Below are 14,819 nucleotides of genomic sequence, written 5' to 3' on the forward strand. Positions count from 1 at the left end.
TTCTTAATCTCATTTTTGTCTGTTAAACAGTAATCTATATCATAGCATCCACAGACTGTCAGAATGGAGCAGCCTTTGCTCACTTAAAGCTGAGGAAAGAATGAATCTGAAGATTAAATTATCTTCTCACCACAGGATTAAGTAGTCCTACCAGACTAGGGTTGTGCAGCACTGATAGAGCTGGTAGCTAATTTTTCCATGCAACTGCTTAGAGTGTAGGTGTTTAATGGATTAAAAAATAGCATTAGCAATAGCATCTCGTGCTATCAGTTCTCAAACCGTACCTCTGAACGTACATTAAGCTCTTCCCTTAACTTAAAATACACACTGCATGTTAAATATCCAGGAGTGGAACAATACTGACTCTCAGTCACATACCAATACATCTACTAATGAACTGAATTCTTTCATCTTTTACAGTTACAGTATAATGCATTTTCTATCAATCAGCACTTTCATCATGCTTGTTTATACAGTAGGTTACACGATGACAAAGATAGAGCATGTACATAAAATCTAGCTTATTTATTTTTTAATGTAATAACCTCTTATAACATCTGTCACACTATTTGGATTATGCTGCACTGAATTATTTTATCTAGTCCAAAATTAAATGAAACGTCTTCTGTTTCTGTGTTAACAAGAGCATTCAAGTTATGAAACACGCAATGTATTTTATTTCCTCATCAGTCCTGCACTGCCCAGGAACATACCCAGCCCCAGTCCAGGCGGCAGCGACTGCCAGCCTAGAACAGGTGATGAGCATTAACTAGCCGTGCCTGCACCAGTGTCACACAGCTAGAGGACTCCCTCAGTCTATTAATTCACTTGACAAAAGAAAGGGAGTAGCACGAACTGGATTTCAGTGCCTAGCAAATTGGACTCTGGATTCCCCTTGATATTACATGTACTTATGGAAATAATTATGCAAATCCTTTTCAGCTATATCATCTTTAAATAGAAATCAGATTACATAAAGAAGATTGTAATCTCCTCCAGTAACCATTCTAGCTGAAAAGGCAATAATACAGGACCAAGAAACATACTTGTTGAACATTTTAGTCCAATAAAATGGTGTTGCCTCTTGGCGAATCCAGCTCCCTTGTGCCAAACCTGGTTGATATCTACTGTCATACATTTCTAAAACCTCAGCCACAGTACACCAAGTATCAAAAGGCAAGTTCTTTATAAACAATCCTTGTTTGTTACTATGCATATTCATGTAATTTTGGATATGCAGACACCTGATCAGTGTTCATTAATAATGAGAAATGGTTTAAATCACCTCATTTAAAACATTTGCTCTATGATCCACAAATGACTAATATTTGCTGAAGTTTACATAATACAAATGATGTGCATGTGTTGTGTAAATGAGAGATTAAAATATGAAACTAACAATATGCAAACATATGCATGGAAATGCTGAGGACCTGTTAGCTGAAACAGTGATTTCACACCCTTATTATTTTCTTTAAGCTGTCTCCAATTGTATTTTTGCTTTGTTTTCCTATAGAGCATGTTCTTGGATCTGGCAAAAGCACCCATGTTTTAAACATTCCTTATTCTAGTTTAATTTTTTATACTTACCCCAGTTATTAACATTTTCAATATGAGCTGCTATAGCAGTTTTCTTGGCTGAATATAAAGCAAAGAAAGCTTAATGTTTAGGATGCAATTTGCTAATAGCTATGCGTAATTTATGTATGCCTTGTAAACACCTTTGTAAGAATATGTGTTGAACTCTCCTCTTTCAGCAAAAGGTGCATTTTTGGCCATATCAGAAGCTCTATTTCTATGAGTGTTTTATACATAAAAGGGAATTGGCTTAACTATATGTAGGGTATGTATATGAGTGGATGCCTGTGTGTTAAATTTTATTTTTTTATTTACTGTACCAGCTACTAAAACATAATTAATCACTATAGTAGCTATTACATTTAATACCTAATCCAGGTTTTCAGAGAATACAAGTTTTAAAGAGATTTATTTGCCAATGTGTCTGTAGATTAGAATACATTTGTACAGAGTATATAAGTAATATACAGCTAAAATATTTAGAAAGTCATATTAAAGTAATTTTGAAAGAAGCTTCTGGGTTTATTCCTGTTTTCTCTGTCCTTTTTTTGAGGGGGCAATAAATAACAGTGAAGGAAATAAAAGGTAGTTTCAGCTTGAGGAAACTCTTGGACTGTATGAGCATTGTGGCTGTTCTCGTTTGTGTGCTGTTTCACTGCTCCTGTTGGTTGATGCGATAAAAATCAAGTTACTGGTATTGTGTCGTAAGGGAGTTATGTCTAATTGTTTTTCTAAGGTGACACTCTCACATTTTCATGTGTAACAGCATTTCAGGCCTGGATATGAGGCAGAATCCACAATGAGAGAAGAAATAAACTGTACAGAAATCATAATTATGTAATTATTTCCTTGTTGGTTTTTTGCAATGGAGAGCCTCAGTGTTACTTGCTGAAGTAACATATTTGAAAAATAAGATACCACTGACTTGAAAGAGACAAAGGCAGATCAAGCTTCAGATGACAGAGTGTTAGTGAATATTACTGTACAAGTGGATATTGTGAGTGAGTGGATATTACTGTATGTAATGAATTGCTAACTGCCTGCATAGATACGTCATCCAGAAGGCTACGTGCTTGGTACCTAAATCTCTTATGATATGTCATGAGAAGGTTGCGTGATTAAAAAAAAATAAAATTAAAAAATGTCATAGTGAGAATGATCCTAACTGGGAATATAGAATTAAAGTTTAATTTTTTGTAGAGAAAACTCTTTCCAGTAGCTCATATTATCTTTTTTTTTTTTCATTTTAGAGATACAATGTAGAAATGTCAATCAGGCACCCAAAAAAGATGGAACTGCTTAGTAAGGTTGAAGCTCTGAAGAAAAGTGGTGTTTTACTACCAAATGATCTCCTTGAAAAAGTGGATTCAATTAATGAAAAATGGGAACTGCTTGGGGTATTTGCATTTTTATTACTGTTTGTGGGTTATGTGTACATTTTTGTGTGTTGAAGTACGCTGTCTGTCTGATTTCTAATTTGAGGCACAAATATCTCTCTCTTTCAATTCACTATGTACATTTCAAACAAGCTACTCATGCTATTATAAAAACTCCGTAGTATTTTCCTCTTCTGTTGATTTTTTTTTATTCCATGCTTGTCTCCTGTCTGACTTTAATAATTTTAGTTCTTTAATACATAAAAAATGTAAGTAAAATATGCCATGTATTACGGGTATGCACCAAGTCAACTATAATGCAGTATATCTGATATACACTGACTGTCATGCTTGAGTGAATGTTAATAGAATTTATTCTGAAGGTACATGTTAGAGACATCTACTGTTTAACTATTTACTATACCCTTAAGATGAAAAGTGGGGTTGTCACTGCATATTTCAGGTCACACTGATGGCTCAAAAACAAATATGCAGATTCAGTACAAATCGGAATACCTGAAGCTAAGAATACAGCCAGGATACGTTTCATGCTGCTGTATTCAGCTCACTTTTGACAAAAGCCAAAAAAGTTTCATGTAATTCATTTCACGCTATGATGGGCTGGGTCTCAGCCAAAGAGTGAGATACAAGAATCTGGCAAAAAAAGCAATATAGTGATTCTGTTACTCAGAGACCAGTGATGGCACCGTGCAGGAGACACTATTGTCCTATTGTTGTAAAACAGCTGAGAGAGAGAGAGGTCAAACTATATATTTTTCCATCCACTTCTCTCCTTAATTGCCTTCACTTCAAATCAAGGGTAAGATAAATTTATAAATTACTTTAAATGATTAATTATAGATGTGTGATATTAGCAATACAGTTACATTGCATAATTTTGCATGCTATTATCTTAGTTTAAAAAACATTTCTAATATATTACGAATAAGCTATACATGCAACCTGCCAACAGCATTTTAAATACTGACTTGTGTCACTTTAGCTTATTTGGTAATGCAATAGCCATTTTACAGAGGGTGGGGCTTTTTTAGTTCAGCACAGTTGTTTCTAATGGCTTGATTCTCTAAATGCGCAAATTGTCAGAAAATGTTAAAAGTCGCCTTATGACTAGTGAGCTTATTACTTTCTAATTTTAATCTGCAGCATCACCACAAGCATTTTAAAACTATTTGAAAATTAATAAATTTACTGATAAAAATGGGACTTATTAACCTATGCTTTTACATCTGATCTTGACAACTTAAAATAATTTCACTTGTAAGCCTTACATTTGTAACTTTCAATGTATTTAATCCAGTTAATTCAGTGGCACTGATTAGAGCTGGTAGGATATAAAACTATGAGATAAGTAACTGATCATAATTCTAAAAATCTAGAAAAACTCTGTCTTAAAAAAGATTGAAGCCCTCCACTTCTCAGTATGTTAAAATCAAAATATACCTCTGAGTTAAGTTTTGCCATTAATTTCAGCATTTACAGAAAAATAAAATATAACTATTACAGTTTTCCTGCTAAACGCAATTTCATGAATAATAAGCAGAGTTTGATAGAGTTTTGTTTAATTTAATAAAAACCTCTGCAGAAACTAACGGCACTAGGCACACTGTTTTAATTGGCATGATTACGTTTTAATTGGCATGAAAAAAATTAAAGACAAGGATTTTAACTTCTAACAATGGTAAAATAGAGGGATATGGTTTTTAATATTACTTTCATCTAAGGTGAACAGTGTGGAATGGAAATACATTAGAATGAAATGTCAGTGGTGCGTACAGTTTAATCTGTGAAATTTTGTCCCCTGTGCTGAATATTACTCTGTCTCAATTGCATATTAAACAACCCTATCAAGGCAGGCATTGGCATCTGCTGTGCTGACACAAATTGTGAATTAAATGAAATTGATGTCCTCTGTCGTATATTTATGAAGACGGACCATTCTCTGAAGTATTCTGTTTATGAAGAATTTATGATTGCAAACTGTTCCAGAACAAAAAAGTGGCAATAAATTCTTTTTTGTGACCCTACCCTCCAAGGGCATTGATTTCACCTCCTGCTGCTACTTTTGTTACAGCATAAAAACAATAGCTAGCACTGGATTCCACTGAGGGTCTTCAAATTATCAATATTTGCACCATGAAAATGGAAGGGTGTTGCCAAGGAAGCATGTTTTTCAGTTATGATCTCCTAAAGACGTTATTTACAGAATGTCACAGAGTAGATTAATGTCTGTTGGTCTAATTTTATTTGTGTTTTAAAGCTTATTTTTGGAAGCTAACTTCAGTGTTATAAATTATATGCCAGTAACTTTCTAAAGCATGTATTTTCAACAGACAGCCATACTGGGTCACCTAAAACTGTATCTTCATGTTACAACAATTAACCACTGCTAATTATCAGTTTAAGAGGTTATTGGATGTGATTGTCAGTGTATATTCAATATTCTACAATCAGTAACACAGATCTAGTGCTTATAATAAGTGTCAGCCTGACAGCCTCTTATAGGTCAGATAAAATACTGCTTGGCATAGAAGAAGCAGCCAACAGCGTATCTCCCTTGTGATGTTAAAGGATTGCCTTTCAAAATACTGAAAAGGAAGGTAACTTTCTATCCCTGGCCTCTTCAGAATATTCATTATGCTCACAGCGTCCACTATCAAAATGTTATTCAGTGGTTCTTTTATTAGAAATACTACTTTGAAAAGCAGTCGTAAATTAGTTTCATTAGTGATCAGAGGTGAATGTTTATTCTGGTCCATTATTTTTAAAGTGGATGCTTAACATGGAGAACTTAAATCTGAATTTAGTTGCCTAAATAATTGGCCTGATATTCAGGAACATTGAGGCTTTGCAATTTCTAGCTTATTGGCATCTGAATGAGTTCATCCACTTCTAAAAGCAAACCGTCTGTTTTGTGACCTAACTGCTCCTGTATACAACCTCAGGGCTGCAAGTTTGGAAACTGTAATCTGACAGTTCATACCTCAAAAAATATTACAGTATTTCAGTGTTTCCCCCAAAACTTAGACAGTACCTTGGATAAAAGTTTGGTGAACTCAGTGCTTATCATATTTTCTGTTGCTGCCTAGAAACCCGTAATTCTCATGGTCATAAGCATCTAAAGCTGCGGACAAATTCTGTAGAGTAACTACTTTAAAAAGTTATGTGCCATTTTGTCTCCTCTGTCCTTAGTTACTCTTAATAAACATTGATTTATCGTGTTTCCAGCAAAGTCAGTGACCCAGAGAGAACAGCATAAGTGAGAAACAAGGATACAAAAAATGAAATTGATTGAAACAAGGAAACAATGAATGAAATTGATTGATATTAGTAGTAATTATTAAAAAACCCACATCTCTAGTCATCTAACAGATGCTTCTTGTTGCACATTAACCTGTATATGTTTTGGTACATAAGACTAATCTATGTTTTCTTTATCTGATGCATTAGAAAACCCTAGGAGAGAAGATCCAAGACACAATGGTAGGGCACAGTGGGTTAGGTCCACGTGACCTGCTCTCGCCTGAAAGCGGCAGCCTGGTAAGGCAGCTGGAGGTCAGGATCAAAGAGCTGAAAGGGTGGCTGAGAGATACAGAGCTTTTCATCTTCAATTCCTGTCTGAGACAAGAAAATGAAGGAACAATGAATGCTGAGAAACAACTGCAATATTTTAAGGTAATAAAAGAACAATCATAGTTTTCATAGAGTGACTCCTCTTTATGGTAGGATAAAATATTTATCTTATGCATAACATAATGCAATGTATGTACATATGTGATCATATATTCATATTTTCACCTTCATTTATGTAGTATGTGTTCATTCATGTTGATTTTATTGAATCTTTACAATAATATTTATTCCTTAGACTTTTTGCAAAAGAGAGCTTTAGAGGGCTAATCACACCGCAACTGGAAAAGCAGTAGTATTCTTTCATTCTACTTCACTATAAAGCTGAGTTTTGGCATGAAAAGCTTCACTCTGAATTTAACTCCCTACATCAGTTAAATTAATTAATGTGTTGTGTGACCATCAGTTTGATAGCCTATTTCTCTGTACATATGAGTCAAGAATAGCCTATTTGAGGTCACATTTACAGAGAGAGAAATTTAGCATACATGAGAAATCATTCAAGTTTGTGGTGAATAGATATGTGGAAAAAGACATGTACACTATGAGATTTGCATTAATCTAGGCCACATCTTAAGCCTAAGCCTGAAGATCTATGGAAAGGAGGGAAAAGAACTGTAGTCACAATGCTATATTCAGATGGATAAGCTCCTTCAACTGAAGGCCAGCATTCAGCTTTGCAACTGACTTAATGGACGTTGTATGTTTTGTTCCATTCCCCAAAAGTAGTGGGACCATTTAGGAAAGAGGGCTATTAAGTTAGCAAACAAACCTGGTAGAACCATGCAATTTTCTTCTGTTCATAGCTACCACTTCTAAATAAACCCTCACCTGAATCATCATTACAGGTCACTTTACTGTGCAAGTGATCTTTGACCAAAGAATGAGAAAGGAATCATGAGTAATTGTTGAGCTTTAGAGGTAAAGAGGTTTTTCTCTTCCACTAGTACATCAGGGTGTCTAGGGCAACAGCACTCTTAAGGTGATGGACAATTTATTAAATACTCACCTCAAAGGGCATGTTGCAAACACTTCTAAACGTACTTTTTTATACAAAGGTTCAAGAGAACAACAGCAGAAAAATGACTGTCTTCCCAATTAGTCATTCCTTAACTCTTCCTTTTCCAATCATGAGGATTAGTCAGAAGGTTGTGTCAATGTAGAGAAGTTGGTAGGGTTTTTTTCAGATTCCTGAGCGTGTCCATTTGAATGAAATTTTAAGTTTTCTTATGACATTTTTTTTTTAATGATTTGTGGTCGTCTGCTAAGGGGGGAAAAAAATCATGCTGATTCTGTTTGTTCTATCAGCAAACTTCAAAGCTAGTGATTATGAGGGACTGTTGATAGACCTGCAGAACTTCACAGCAATAGATCCGTGTTTTCCATAGGAAATGCTGCATGATTTTTATTTCTCTGGAAAATTACGGCATTTATTTAAGTGCATAACTATGGATTTAAAAATCTAATTTAAGACAAACTTGTTTTCAAATATACATTTTTATATATATGGCTGAGACTTTTACATACATATATATGGACAGAAATACCATAGCAATGTTACTTATGTGTTGGAAATGTGCATAAATCTCTCAAATGAAATCTTTTAGTATATATACGACATGATGTCATGCCAAGAGCTCTAGAGATGTTAAACAGGATAGTACGACCCACCATGATGTAACTAGAGTATTTCATTACTCGGTTGATTATCTATTAATTACATAAATAATACATTAATTATTTTCAAAATGGTAGCCATTAGAGTATAAAAAATAATTACCTATCGAATATGGTGAGAGCACATCACTTTGTCATATATATTAAACCATCTTTGTGTCATTAAATCTGAAATCCACTATAAGTAAGTTTTCCATTCTTCACTGATCTCCTGGGGAAGTGTATAAAAGAGAAAATGGATATAATTAACAATACTGCAATGTATAATACATATATTTGAGAAAGAACATTTAGAACATTTTCAAAAACATTAGCTATGCCACTAGTAGGAAACCTGCTGGGGTTTAGTTTGACTTACTTTCCACTTAACTTAAGAGCTTAACCTTATTACTGCTTTCACTGTGGTAAGTGAATCATTGTTTCTTAATGGAAATTTATTGTGCTGCACCATCCCGATTATACACATAGCCACTGTACACAGAGAAACATTTTTAATAAAATAAACTCAACAATGCTGTTGATTTTCATTCCATAATGTTACGTTTTAAATTACGTTTATGCCTTAGGAAAAACAGTTATTTCATTTTTCAGGTGTTTTTGTTTCATTTTGCAATTGGAGGATGAATTGAACATATAGTTCACATGTAGTTGGGACCCAAGATGAGAACAATGTGCTGGGAGGAGGGGCTGTTAAATTCACTAGTAGGAAATTATTTTGACTTCTTTGTTTTCTTTTATAAAAAATCATGCTGTATTAATTTGAGTGTTCTTTTTAGTAAAGAGTGTACTACTGTGTTACTTTTCTTTTGGCATATTGCTGTGCAATAATAATACTTAGCATTTCTATAGTACTGTCCAGTCAAGGAGCTGTACATGCTGTACAAACATTAATGAACTAAGTCCCGCTAAACCTTTAAGGTAGGTATTATTATCCCCTTTTTAGAAATGAGGGAAATAAAATGCATGGAGATTAAGTGACTTTTCCAGGTTTTCACAGAAAGTCAATGGCTGTGTTAGGGTAGAACCCAGCTATGGTGACTCTAATCTGGCACTAACCAGGAGGCAGCCTTTCCTTCCCTCTGCTAGGTTACTTCTCAGTGTATTCCATTTTCATATGTGATGAAAAGAGACTGCTTCCTTGCGTTTACCACTGTTTCTTGTTTATATTCAAAGTACAAATCCTGCTGAGTATGTTTGGCTGATTTTTTTCACAGTATTAGTAGCATAATTAGATATTAGAATTTCCAGAATATTATTAGTTAAGGTCATTACCCAGCTTATGTAAGGTCCTGTATTTCTTGGTTTTGTGGAAACTACGTTGTATACTCTGGTCAGCTCAGTGATCTCTGTGCAACACAACGTGCAGCTGGTTTGCAGAGCCATTTTGTTACTCATTCCACCAGCTTTCAGTGCTCCTGGCTGCCTCAAACATTTTCATATTTAGTTACGAAGGAGAGGCATGAAATTTTCTTCAGTCTGTAGTGACACTTGCTGGCCATTCCACAGCAACATTAAGCAAGCTTCCAAGTGTAGCCTAACCTGGGCTCCTGTTGAAAAGGGGGAAAGAGGGAACATAAGTTGCCCAGCTGTAAAGGGAGAAGCATGGGTGTCTTACTCCTGGTTTGTTTTCTTCTGTTGCAACATGAAAAACACATGAATCTGGACTAAGAAAATCAAGAAATTGATTTAAAATTCATGAGATCTTCATAACTACAAACATACATTTATTTTATTTATTCATCCTTTTTATTTCTGTTCTGCTTTTTGAGTCCCTCGAGTTCATGTTTTCTAGCTTTTCACTGAAATGATGAGGACCAGAACCAGAAACATACTTTTTAAATAAAACACAAGATCCTCAGGTAAACACATAATTCTAGCAGCTGAAAGACCTAATGTCATGAGACTAATAATTGGCACAACTGATTTCCTAACCTAATGATGTATGGCAATTTTGTGGGTCAGGAGAGACTTGGAGCAGGAAAGAATGAGGAGCAATAATAAAAAGAATTCACATTCTTTCATGAAAGTTTTAGTAAATTTCATTTGAGTAAGGTCTAGCCAGAAATGTGTGTGCTTGTTGGCTTGTAAGTAGAAGTGTTCTGCCACATTTGCTTTTATGTGTCTGGGACTTCAAAAAGCATACTGTTTTCTCTGCAAAATGCCCTCCAAAAGGCAGCAAGGGAGCCTAAATAATTAGTCATATATTTCTGTCACTTGCAATAAAACTTATTACTTTAAGTGTTCGATATAGAGAAATGACCCATCAGCATCAAAAAAGCAGTCGTTATGGCTTTGGCTCACAGACCAAGTCAAGACCAAGCTTAGACTTGCGAGTATCTGTCCATTTCAGGATCCATTCTCAATCATGTAGAACTGGGAGAACTTCTGTTGCTTTTGGTAGCAAGATTTATAAAGGATCCTGTTCTCCTTCCTCTCCAAACTCGGTTTGGAGGGGGAGCAGGATTTTCCCGTTCAGAACAGGATTTTAGCAGAGGTTTTCTGCTAAATGGTGTTCTTTGGCAACAATAATGTTGCATTTCATGTAGTTTTCTGATCTGGTTTTATTTGAAGCAATAAGCAACATGCTATATATATTGTCATACCTGTCTCCTAAATCTGTATTTGGGCCTTTAAAAAAGAGAGACATGATTTACCAGCAGTACTGAAAGCTTGTGGTTCTCATTGACTTTAGTCAATGTATTCATTAAAGAAATCAGACTGCTTATTCATACAAAAAAATGTTGGAAATGTTTTCTCATTTAATATTTCTAGAAGTCAATGGTCTATTGAATTCCATAGCTAGTAGTGTTTGTAGCCATTTCTGTTTGCCTTGTAAACAGTGTAAATTATCTGATGCTTGTCACCATTTCTAATGACTAGACTCACTCAGAAGTGTATGTTTTCATCTTCCACTGAATTTGTGACCGAGCATACCAGATGATGCAATGTCATTTAAAAAAAAAAGTATTTCTCAGCACCGTCTCTTATTTCTCCAGTGCCTAAAGCAACTGAACTTTTTGATTAAACAATGTAGGTTGCATTGGTAATTAATAACCAATCAGTTAATCAGTACTTCTTACGATGCTTTTCATTTTCACTGGAAATTTTGCATAAGAATCAGCACTGCACATCTTGCAAACAATTCAGTTAAACATAATTCATAGAATCATAGAATCATAGAATCATAGAATCATAGAATACCGGGTTGGAAGGGACCTCAAGGATCACCTGGTCCAACCTTTCTAGGCAAGAGCACAGTCTAGATGAGGTGGCCCAGCACATGTCCAGCTGAGTCTTAAACGTGTTCAGCATAGTGGAGTCAACCACTTCCCTGGGGAGATTATTCCAATGATTGACTGTTCTCATTGTGAAAAATTCACCTCTCATGTCCAATCCAAATCTCCCCAGGAGTAACCTGTACCCATTACCCCTTGTCCTCACCGTGTGACTCCTTGTAAAAAGGAGTCTCCCTCTTCTTTGTAGCTCCCCTTTAAGTACTGGTACATGGTGATGAGATCACCTCTAAGCCTCCTTTTCTCAAGGCTGAACAAACCCAGCTCTCTCAGCCTGTCCTCATATGGCAGGCTTCCCAGACCCTTGATCATCTTGGTGGCCCTTCTCTGGACCCCCTCCAGCCTGTCCACATCTTTTTTGTATAACAGGGACCAGAACTGTACACAGTATTCCAGGTGTGGCCTGACAAGCGCTGAGTAGAGTGGGATAATGACTTCTTTGTGAAGTGATGCCCTTTTTGATGCAACCCAGCATCCTATTGGCCTTCTTGGCCACAGCAGCACACTGTTCACTCATATTGAGCTTGCTGTCCACCAGGACCTCCAGGTAGCTTTCCACAGAGCTGCTCTCTAGCCAGGTGGATCCCAGTCTGAGCTGCACTCCTGGATTATGTTTTCCCAGGTGCAATTCTATCAAATAAAACACAAATGAGTTTGGGAGCATATAAGATTATGGCCAAACTGAAATCAAAGAAAAGTATTAACTTTCAGTAAAGGTTTGGAGACTCAAAGATTGGAGAAAAGCACTGTCTGTTCCTACAGGTGCCAGGAATCGCTTTCACTACTGCATTTTGGATCCTTTACAATTTCTGGAATGATGTTCCTGGCAGAGCTGCAATCAAAGAATTACAGAAATTCAATGTGCATGTAACAAAAGTATGCAAAACAGTTTCCAAGAGAAAGTCCAAAAGAAGTCAAGCAGGATTTAATCCTTTTTATACCTCTAAGATGATTTTAAAAAGTTGTAATAATTTTAATAAATTTCTCAAAAAGAGTGTGACTTCAGAGCCCTAAATCTTTTCACAAATGAAGAAATGTTTACCCAAATTTTGTTTGGATTAAATTTTAACAAACAGGAAGGCATACAGTAGTAAATCTTATGAAAAACAGGTAGGATTCCAAAGTTAAATGTAGCCTCATGCCACTTACAATGGTTTGAAGCAAACTCAGACTGAATTTACATGACCCACCATCCCAAAGCAGCACTTCTGTAGACCACTTAAATAAATAAGAAGCCACCTCTTTATAGTAAAGCAGCTCTACATATTTTTTGCCAAAAAATTGGTATTTTGGCCCTAATACAATACGTGGGTTTATAGCTCTAATTTGATTTTAATATACTCAAATATCAGTGCTCAATACTATACACACACACACACACACGGTACTCAAATACTTAACATACTCAAATGTATCTCAAATTTTGATTTAATGTACTTATTACTCAGTGAAAGTTCAGTTTGTGTTTCAATAAGCTCTTCCTATTTAAGGCAACACTAATACAATTTACAGTTCCCATTTAGGGCTAAATATCCCATCTGAGATAGCAGCTTTCATTCCATCATCCCATTTGGACTGTGAAACTTGAACTATGAATTTTCTGTGTTTTTTTACATTGTTACTTAGTTTTTAATTAATCAAAATCTCAAAAGTAATCATAAATACTATCTGGTTGTCTAAAACCATTTTGCCCCACAAGTACTCCCATTGCTGAGGGAAAGAAAGGGACGCAGATTTAGCCAGCAGCGATGGTTAGATCTGACATGCTGCAGGGTTCCACAGAGGTATCATAAAGTATCTACATGCAGTTCTGATTCAGCAGTGCCAATGGGCTTTTGGACTAAGACTGGGGTGTGGGATGGAGGTTACTGTAGTAGCAGGAAGAACCCAGAGTTCAGCAGAGCTCAGATACAGCAACACACTGAATGCTTTGGTGGAGGAGAGAGTAGCCTAGTGGCTATTTTTAGGCTACTAATTCATATTTTGCTTCCTTCCTAGCTCTATTTTATGTAGTGTCCCCTTATTTCTGGTATACCAAAATGATTACCCTGCAGACAGCATAGCCGTATGGTAGAGGTATGTTAAAACAGTCTAGCTTTAGATACCTATAGTGCAGAGATCTTGTTTGAGCTTCTTTTATAGTAATTAGGGGGGGAAAAAGCACTTTTGGGATACAATTAATCTGTCCTGTTTTAGGCATCTGGCTACGGAGAAGATGTACTGTACCTCAGAATACCTGCTTCTAAATGACTAGCTCGGGCATCAAGTTCTCCATTAGCTCAGATGAATCCCACTCAAGGAATCATCGGGAATATCTTTAAAACTTGAGGAACTTGAAGATGTAGAGGCAACTGCAATCCCAGCTCAGAAAGATTTACTGCTAATATCTGTGAGGTCCTCCCACACTAACTACAAGCTTATTTCTTTTCCAGAAAAGTTGAGCCCAAATTTCTTTGTCAGCCCTCCTGAATGTGCAATAGGGTGCTTATTTGAACCAGTGCCTTCTTGTTAACTGGAGCTGGTGAGAAGGAGGCAATGGGGCTCTTGTCCCTGTCTTTCTTACTGTACTAGGATAGTCTGCATTTAATTCTCATGTCATGAGTAGACTTGTAAGACTTGAGGTCTGACTCAAGCTGACTAACACAGAAGACACCCTGGCTTAAAAAGAAAGCTGTCCCAAACTGGCCATTACAAAGTAAAACTTGCAATTTCATAGTGACAAACAGCTTACAGTTCCTTTCCCAAACCTTTTGCATCAATGACATCTGCAGACTTTGGGCTATATTTCCCCTCTCAGTCATGGCTTCTTGAAGAATCAGATGTGTAAAAGTGAAAATAGCTGACTTGGCTTCTTTCGAGAGAACATTCTCAGTTCCATCACTTATTGTCATTATCATTGAAGATATAATTGATTTTCTTCTTTTGACCCACCCAAATGACTCCTTGAAAATGTGACTGCATATTGTCCTGTTATTGCCTTGAAGATGTATTTACTACAAAACCAGAATATTTCTCTTCCGTTACTATCAACCTAGAAAAGGAAAAGGAAAATGAGAAGAAAGCAAAAGATAACATGAGAAAGAAATATTTCCCCTAAAAACAAGCCAAGATTGACTTGCACTAATTTACAGTGAGGGCTGGTACTTTGGTTAGCCTCTAAACTTTATTTCGTTTGTTAGTGATAACATATAGAAAAACAAATACAGTGTGTACTGGAAATATAAGAGAGTTAACAAAAATTCACTGT

General features: G+C 35.9%; 1 protein-coding gene across 2 annotated transcripts in view; it reads left to right on the forward strand.

Moving 5' to 3' along the window:
- The window catches only part of AKAP6 (A-kinase anchoring protein 6), a 292,127-nt gene that overhangs the window by 236,355 nt on the left and 40,953 nt on the right, over positions 1-14,819 (forward strand). For both annotated transcript variants that reach the window (XM_087747148.1, XM_087747149.1), the window contains exons 10-11: positions 2,829-2,975; positions 6,423-6,647. In XM_087747148.1, the coding sequence (XP_087603274.1) occupies positions 2,829-2,975; positions 6,423-6,647 (372 nt within the window). The remainder of the gene's footprint in view (positions 1-2,828; positions 2,976-6,422; positions 6,648-14,819) is intronic.

This window comes from Nipponia nippon, unplaced genomic scaffold, assembly GCF_047370975.1.
Source record: "Nipponia nippon isolate SJK-2023a ecotype South Korea unplaced genomic scaffold, ASM4737097v1 scaffold_11, whole genome shotgun sequence".
Classification (NCBI taxonomy): domain Eukaryota; kingdom Metazoa; phylum Chordata; class Aves; order Pelecaniformes; family Threskiornithidae; genus Nipponia; species Nipponia nippon.